At 31.8% G+C, this 9,384-nt stretch overlaps 1 protein-coding gene across 2 annotated transcripts; it reads right to left on the bottom strand.

Annotated features, from left to right (window-relative positions):
• Positions 1-280: 280 nt before the first annotated feature.
• LOC131850370 (HMG box-containing protein 4) lies at positions 281-9,275 on the bottom strand. Of its 2 annotated transcripts, none has more exons than XM_059200590.1 (8): positions 9,040-9,275; positions 8,705-8,963; positions 7,774-7,922; positions 7,156-7,277; positions 6,880-6,982; positions 6,074-6,171; positions 1,313-1,450; positions 281-536 (listed from the first exon to the last, which is right to left on the bottom strand). In XM_059200590.1, the coding sequence occupies exons 1-8, from the start codon at positions 9,047-9,049 to the stop codon at positions 372-374; spliced, it is 1,044 nt and encodes a 347-aa protein (XP_059056573.1). In that variant the 5' UTR covers positions 9,050-9,275; the 3' UTR covers positions 281-371. The 2 variants fall into 2 exon arrangements, with proteins under 2 accessions (XP_059056573.1, XP_059056576.1); XM_059200593.1 differs by having other exon boundaries at positions 8,705-8,957.
• Between the last annotated feature and the right edge of the window lie 109 nt (positions 9,276-9,384).

Genomic DNA, 9,384 nt, shown 5'->3' with positions numbered 1-9,384 from the left:
CATTAGTATACATAGTCATACACTACATTGTGTATCATTTTATAGGGTTGTCAATTCATTGTAATAAATATGTTTGTTTATGTTTTAAAATAAAATTAAAGAAATCAGTGATTTCAGATATAATACTATGTGGGATCAATTACTTATTAGGCATATATTACTATGCTAGAAGCTTAACATAACTTTACTGACTAATCCTGTATAAAAGACAATATAGTGATCATAGATCTAACACAGCTGGTGTCGTACGAGTTGTTACAACCAACAGCGTCTTGCGTCTTGCAACTTTGCAACCAACCAATTGGAGACGACTACCTAAATAAAAGGTGATATTTTTAGGAATACGCGTCACTTATTCGTAAGCGAGAACCTCAAAGTCCGGGCATGATGTAGGCGATGTTGTGGAGCGTGTCTTGGAGTAGACGCGGCGGAGGCGCGATCTCGGGAACTGCTCGTGCGACCCCAAGCAGTGGCGCCAGTGAACATAGCAACGTGTCCAACAGCACAGACACCGAGCCCGATACCGCGATCTGACCCTATATCAAATTATGAATGAATTCAATATAAAAAAAAACTAGGAAATAGGCTATTTAGGGATGATATAACACGCGGCCCGTTAAACATGTTTAAGCGACCCGCCAAGCATTTCTACAATTGAATTTATTTTTAATATATATTATCCTATCAATACCTATATTGATTTAAAATTACTTATAATATAATGGACTTTCATACTAAACCAAAACATTTTTTTGTGACTATGCTTCATGTTCAAACATGCAATAATTTTTTTTTAACGTTTGCATTAAAATTGGTATAAGAAATCTTTACTTTTTTTAATTTATATATATTTTTATAGTGTTTATTATTAATAGGGGCCGCCCATAATGTAATACACATTATGGGCGGCCCGCCAAAAAATGTTAAAATTTAAAGTGATGAAAAAGGTTGCCCATCGATGATCATATACTAAGATTATTGAACATCGCTCTCAACGCTAGTAATATATTCTACTATCAAATAGACCACCACACAATTCCTCCCAGAAACCATGTGTTATACATGGAGACTTTTCTATGATGGACTAATTCACTTCCCTGGAGAACTTTTTAAAGCGACTGTAAGTGAGTATAAACCTGTATGTGGGTACCTCTAGAAACTATGTTTAATTCCTAGTAAATTCGCATTGTTAGTCTGACTGGTCTAACTTTATGCACATACCCCACTAGCTTACAAACGTAAAAACATATCCACATGAAACCATCATGTTTAACATGTGATGAATTTGTGCGGATACTTGACAAATACAAACCTCGTGCTCCTTGAGCCGCTCCCCGATGATGGCGAGGCTCTCCCCGAGCAGTCTCAGGTGGGCGGCCACCTCTACAGCGCCGCACCCCGTCACGCGGTACATGCCGGCGCCGCCGGCTGCTCCAACAGCTGCAGCCGGCTGAAATAAACACCAACCATGTTCTAACATCTCTTTTATATTCCTTCATAAGTGGCCTAGGATAACTAAGAGCATCCTGGCTAGACTCTAGTAGGTCGTGAGTTTGAATCTAACCGACGCCGATAAACTGTTGTATCTGGTTGTATTTATGACTGATTCTTCACAATGACTCAAATTTAATCTGAGACGGTGTTAGATTCGTATCTGGCCAAGTTGGGTTCAAGTATTCTTTCATGTCAAAGCAAGGACAACAGGAAAGAAAATCATCATGGCATCCAGTAATGACAAAGTCCTGACTACCCCCATCTGGGATAACAGTCATTATGATAGTATTTTGTGCAATCAATTCTATTTGAACTACTTATATACAGATATATTGTCTTTTATTAACGAAATTTCACAACATTAAATTTGTCTAGTACCACAAAAAAGCTTAGTTTTAATTTTCAAACTGCATTTTTACTACTGGATAATTTTTATATTCAGCATTGACTACGTAACATATCCTTTGGTCAGTTAAACCACAGATAATATAATATTATATACAGATACCCCATCCCATACAAGAAAATGGTTCCTTCCTAACTCGGGCTATTCTTCGGGCTATTTTATTTCGCCGCCGTAGGCGCTAGATGTCGCTATATCTGAAGCAGTTTGGATTACTAGTGGGTGATTAGTAATAAAGCATGAAAATAGATGGCAGAGAATTCGGTCTACATGACATCTGTTTTGCAAAGATACGTACATAATAGATATATAACTGTATCGAATTCCTGATTGGGTACAATCGAAAATTCAATGTAGGTATAATATTGTTCTCTGACACTCTACAGACACGGCTAATGTACCTATGTATCTATGTACTATGTTACAGTTACTTTTTTCATACCTACTTTTTTTCTCCCGACGAAGATCTGTCGTAACGCGTCTGCACTAAAATCGGGCTATCGGTTAAGGAGCAATAGCTCCTTAACGAATAGCCCGATTTTAATACGGTTTTTTTTATTTAAATTGTTATGTGATAGTGATAGATTTTAGCTATAATCAATTGATGTGCATATGGGTACCTCATATAATTTTCAGTATATAATTATTTCTCAATATGTAGTTAATTATGGTAAACTGGCAATTTGTAAAACTGAAAATAATATCTGCAAACCATCAATCTGTTATATGTAGGTTCTTTCAGGGATACTACATCGGTGCTAATGACATGTAGGTACTTATTTTGATATACCTATTTGTAGAACCTTCGATATCTACAAACTACGCCTTTACTGCTAGTTTTTTGGTATTTATGTAAGTTGTTATTCAGTTGAAATTAAGCTGCGAAATTACAGGATATTTGGACATAACATCTATGTTCTCCGGAATGATAACGTATGCGGGATATAGCGGGCACGACATGATGACGTAATGCTGTTTAATAATATATGTGTATGTATGTACGTCGGATAGCGTCGTGGTTGGATGGATCGTCAGCTTATTTACCATTTCAGTTAATAATAGTAGGTAGTAACTTTTGACAATATGGATGAAGGAGGGTAACGGTGATGATGATGAGATCAATAATGACTGTTGACGATAGTGACGGTGGTATTTATTTATGACCACCATAAAATTCATCATTGGCAGCATTCTCAACATTATCATCATTGTTCATCATGATGATTGAGATCAAATTAATTAATTGATTAAAAAAGTAGCAAGTATTAGGTAGGTACTAAGTCCTTATATGACTTAAATACAAGGTTCTGGGATGCTGTGATATACTACAGTCTCCAGATTTAGTTTCTTATTAGTATTCCACGACTTAGACTTTGTCTATAGACAGAGAAATATAGATTTACACAAAGTTTCTTGATGTAAATGGGAATTATTATACACATTGCATTAAAAAATATACATATATGATTACCATCTAATACAAAATCATTATGTAGTAAATAATTCCTGACATTTTAAATCGAATGAGGTGAAACTAACATTGCATGAACACAACACTTGAAGATCATAACATTTTCATTTCAGGTAATAAAACACTTTTAAATAATTTATTAATCACAGAATAAACAATTGTTAATAATTTACAATAATATTTCTTTCACTGCTTGTCTGTTATACCACTAAAACTTCAAACACTTCTGTTATTTTTATATTATATTCCAAATAAATCAATATCAAGACATAATATTTCATCAAAATCATTTCATAATTAATTCCTGGTACACAAAATATTCCTGGATTTGTTGATGAAGCAATATAATAATAATCATGAGCTTAAATCATAAACTTATTTGCAGTCGGTTACACATAATATAATTACTTGAAATTTCTTCTCATCACTAGTCCGTTGCTTTCTTACTTATTTAATTATATTATTAATTGCATTGTGATTAATAATTTACAGATTTTTCTTCTGCTTTTTTCTCTTATTTTTACTTGCATTATTATTTTATACAGTAAAATGTTCATATATATATATATATATATATATATTTCTTATTCTTTTGAACTCCTGTTCTTTACAGTAAAAATGTTATTTATCTTCATCTGAATGACTAGGAGATTTAGAATATCATCTCTTATTTGTTTAAACTTTGTTCAGTATTAAGTTGTTGATGTCAGGAAAATCTGAAAACAATATCATATACCATGTTACATTTTCATGAACTTACATGAATGAATTTACATGAAAGTAACTAAACTGTAACCTTATTAGCACAATAAACATATTATTCATACATCATATTCATTCAGTTCTAATAAAAAAGTAATACTACTGTTTAGTACTTTATTTTGATTAATAATTTTCAGTATATTCTCAATCAATCAAAAATTATAAAATCAGTGTTAGTTTTTTGAAGTTACATTCATACCAATAATAAAAACATAATAATACCACATTAAAGCGGTCACCAAGTACCTATGTTTATTATATTTTAATATGAAAGATACACACGCATACATATGCAAGTTTTTAACAACTTATAGTTATACCTGGTATGAGATAATCCTCAAAGACACGATAGTTTACTAAATATTTGTAGTAGTCCTTAGACACATTTAAATTATTGAGTTTGACAAAAAAATAAGAAGTTCAATGAACTCTGAACAGGGACAATTCAAAAGTTGAAGTACCTACTTAACTTAAATGATGAAAAAAGAGAAAAAATCCAATGCTAGTGAAAATATGTTTTAAGCATTTGACTTAAAGTCGTTTATCCTATTCTTTTATTCCTATATTTTATATTTTTAACATTTCATTTATGTTGCCAGTACTCGTTGTCATTTCGATATAATAAAAAAATATGGACCAACCTACGATTTTAAATCGATATTTTTATTTGTGATGAAATCTAATAATATAAATTATTAATAACCTACCCTTGAATGGAGATATTAAAAAACTAATTATCATGAATAGTAGGTACTAGGATCAGTAATATATCATAGTATTATGAATGATTATCGTTTCAAAACCTTGTACAATTTAGTAAGGTTGAAAATATCCTTCTACAAAAGCAAAATTCGAGTATTTGTAAAGTTTCTTATGAGTATTTTTAAAAATTCGAGGATCCTCATATTTAGCTATCAATGTCAGTAATTTAGATACCATATAACACTTGTTTATTGAGGTTTCATAAAGGTATAGCTGACCTTATATACTCTATACCACATTCAATTCTCATTCATTAAATTACAATAAGTAGGTATTTATTTTTTTAATAGAAGAACAATGTCACTAATGTCATTAATTGCTATAATTACCAGGGTGACCGCGTGGAGGTTGATATAATAGAGTACACTTGGATCAGATCAATCTAATTAATATTTCCCTCTTCAAGTTTCGAAGTTATGAGCGAACAGATAAATATATAGTACTTGCATACCTGTCAAAATCTCTCTATTTTGCCGTCGTCAAGTAAAAATTATGCATTGCAATTCGTTCCAAATAAGAGTATAATACAAAATGATGAAATTTTACTGTTTGCAAAGACTAATTAAAAGTACCATCGAATAATGCGTTGTAATATCCTGTTATCGATTATTCGAAAAAATCGATAAATCTATGCATTTATTTTTAATATGGCAACACTTTCTAAATAAGTATTACTGGAATAATATGGTTTTCTTGTTTAGCTGTTTTATATTTACTTAAACTTTTTTTATGTTTAATTTATCATAATAATATAGTAAGTACTTATTATTTGAAAATATAAAATAAACATTTAAAATACGGTGATACAAATGAAAACAGCGCCATCTATGAAAGTATTTTGGAAACAATAAGCCCCAATTAGCAATGATTAAATTGTAAACAAATACAGGGCAACAACAAAATGAGTAAATATATGAAAATTACTTTTCAAAACGCATTATTTCATTTTAACATCTATATATGACTTTTTAAAAATAGATTAAACCTTTTTAAAAACATAGTTTTGGGTTTTAAACGATTACAAAACAATGTTGAATTCCATTCGATACCAATGACGCCATCTAAATCCGTTTTTCGAACTAAAAATGGCTACTATGCCATTGATCCCCACTGGTTAAACCCACTACCCACAATCCAATACTGTTGATGACACACCGCCTATTTGGCTAAGATATACTCACGACAAGGGCTTGTTGTGGTGGCGTGGTCGGCGACTGCTTTGGCTGGGCGCGGTTGGACGGCGGGCGACCGGGACCCTGGTTCGATGGCGGACGGACGCCTGATTGGTTTTGACATAAATTAAATTATTTAATAATAATAATACTTTATTTTCCAAATACATACTACGTACAATTTGTTGTTGTATATACTACATTTGGAATCGTCCGTACTCCTTGGAAATTGAAATTTTCGACTTTCTGAGAGGTGTGTAAAATTCAATACAATTTGTTTATTATATATCATTACTGTATCACGTCATCATACAAATAGTGGTTAATCAAATCAGTTTTTTTTATGATTATATTCTTCTTCCACTGAGGCTTTAATTGGAATTAAAATAATATTTATTCATATTAAATAAATTATAAAATAAATTTAATGTACACAAGTTGCATAAAATGTCTTACGTGAAAAAAATATTTTAAAATTGACTTATGATTTGTCATTTTTAATTTTTGCTATTTTGTGTAATTTAGGAAAATATTTCAATCTATAATCGGCAAAAACAGTCAGTTATTGTTTAATTTGTAGTGAATTAATAAAATAATGAAAACAGTTCACACAATCAAGAACTTAGATTGATGGAGAACGACAACATATTTATTTATATTATTATTATTTTTGAAATGCAAATTGTAATAGTTATATTTTTTTTTTTAATGCAGATTGTAATAGTTACATCAATATTCGTAATAAGCTCAACAGCCCAAATGAGAGCTAATTGCGAAGAATAGAGTCCACATTACATTATATTCGGTATACTCACTGGGGTTGGATATTATTTTGCTGGTTTGGTTGCCTTGCTGTTCTTTTTGTATCGCGAATCGTTTCGCCTTGCGACGCCACAGATAACGCTCACTGTATGTCACCTGTACAATGAAAGGATTTCCTTAAACACAGTTTAAACCTTTTTTTACAGATGTACACTACTTATATATGGATTATATATTTCATTTATTATTTAAGTAATTGAATGATCAATAATAATAAGTGAATATAAAGAATAAGTATAATTGTTTAAAATATCTTTGTTAATACTGACATTAGCCCACATTTCTCCTAATCTTTTAGATATAGCAGAGAAATCCATATCAGGATGCTTGCGTAGTAGTTCATTACGTGTTTCCTTCGCCCACATCATGTATGCAGTGATGCGAGTTTTTCCTGCAAATAAAATTTACTTGAGAATGTTTTCAAAAAATAAAATGTGTTTCTTTACTTTTAAATTTTATTGAGTCTTTAGTACATCTAGATTATGTTAATCCCATGTGTAAATTTATATGTTATATATGTTGACAGCTTCAGTGGTTTAGTGGTTTAGCACACTGATTTACTTCCAATGTTCTAGGGTTCTGATTTTCCTATGATTTGATATGACAGTGCAACCATTTGTATTCATAGTATGATTGTTTTTATCATTTTAGGTGTCTGTAGCATGTTAAATTAAAAAAATGAAGTACTAGTACCCATAACACAAGCATTGCTTAGCTTGGCACTAAATGGCCGTGTGTGAATTGTCCAGGGTTATTATTAATATTATTATTGTATCTAAAGTTTGTCACATTAAATATATTTGAGTTTATTCATAAAAATAAACAAACCAACAATAAATTAAACTTTTCTCTTTGTAATATTAGTATAGATTATAATTTCATGGCACCTTTGTCCTTCCGTTGAGCCTTTGCTCTGCCGACCACCCTGCCATCCTTCACAATCAGTTTTTTCTTGGTACTTTTCTCCATCATGTACAAAGAATTGGCAGGAGTACGAGTGGATCCTTCTTCAGATGCTGAACTATCTGATTCCATACTAAAAATCAACACAATTAATATTCTAACAAAGGATTAATCTTGACTCACTCATTTTAAAGACATAAAAACAAAATAAGGATGTCACATCATAATTCATGTTACATCCTTAAATAACATGATGATGATGGAATGGTATTCCAGCCTATGTTAATTGTATTCAATGAGAAACCAGAGGATGATAAACTTAAGTTAAATTCACTCAATTGTAATGGCAACTACATGAAAAGTGATTTAACATATAATGTTTATGGTATTGTTTTTACAATTAATTCATATTCTGGAGAACTAAGATATATCGCCTCCATACTCTCTTAATTTATTAACAGACTAGGTGTAAAGGAAAATCTATATATATAAATGAATGCCTATTTCTTTTGGTCACAGCATAACATGTGAATGACTGGATAAATTTTGCTAATTCTATTATATTGTAATTGTTATTATAAGGTTTATATGAGGAAAAATTAAGAAGGTTGCATGGGATATTGGAAAGGTTAATACAGTATGTCTGTGGGGTCAGCTAGTGATTGATATAGGAGGGTAGGGGATAGTTATTAATGTGTACTAATAACCCCATTGCGAGCAATGTACCATCTCAGGTTGACCTCCACATGGATCTCCCTGGATACCATCATAATAAATTAGTGGTGAATTTACTATGCAGGATTATGGATCTTGGATACCATCATAATTATGCATAAGAAAAAAAAAGTAATTGATCAATATTACAGAATACCATTGTGGCTTCAGGTAGGGAATGGATTATTTTGCAATTCTAACCTATCAGCATTCTCTCCATTGTTTTCATAGTAATCACTTTCGCTTCCCGACGCGGTGCCAGTGTCCTCTGCTGGTTTCGGTGGAACAGAAGGTTCGGGTTGAAACTGCGGTGTCTCCTCCTGTCTCAACGCCATAAAAGACTTCACAGGCGTCTGTCTCCGGTATCTGGACTCAATGTCGTCGGGTGACTCGAAGTCCATCAACTTTGAACTCTTTTTTCTAACGCGCCCGCTGCGCGATATCCCCGTGACTTCTAAATCTAAAAGTTTAAGAAATATCAAAACAATGGAAAGTTGCATCGCGTCGAATAATATAATTAACGGTTTTGAACTTGCCTTCTTGCATGTTGTGATCTAGTATTATTGAATGTAGTAACGAATTTTTTTTATTGACGGGTTTTAATTCCTTAGTCAAATATGTCTCCACTAAAAACTTAACTGCAATTTATTTGGTTCAGTCACAGAACACTAATAAACTTTCAATGCAAATATACAAAGATATTTTTATCACAAATCGATAATAAATTTTTCGGGATTTTTTCCTATTACAAATCAGACAAGACTTATCCACAGATCAATCAGACACCAATGTCAATGTCAGTGTTAGGAATTGTATTTACGGCTCTGGGTAACAGGCATTAACGCCAAATTTAAATAATGTTATAGTACACGTGCAATTAC

The sequence above is a fragment of the Achroia grisella genome, unplaced genomic scaffold (genome assembly GCF_030625045.1).
Source record: "Achroia grisella isolate CSIRO2021 unplaced genomic scaffold, CSIRO_AGI_Agris_v1 utg114, whole genome shotgun sequence".
NCBI lineage: Eukaryota > Metazoa > Arthropoda > Insecta > Lepidoptera > Pyralidae > Achroia > Achroia grisella.
This window is presented reverse-complemented; position numbering and strand designations above follow the sequence as displayed.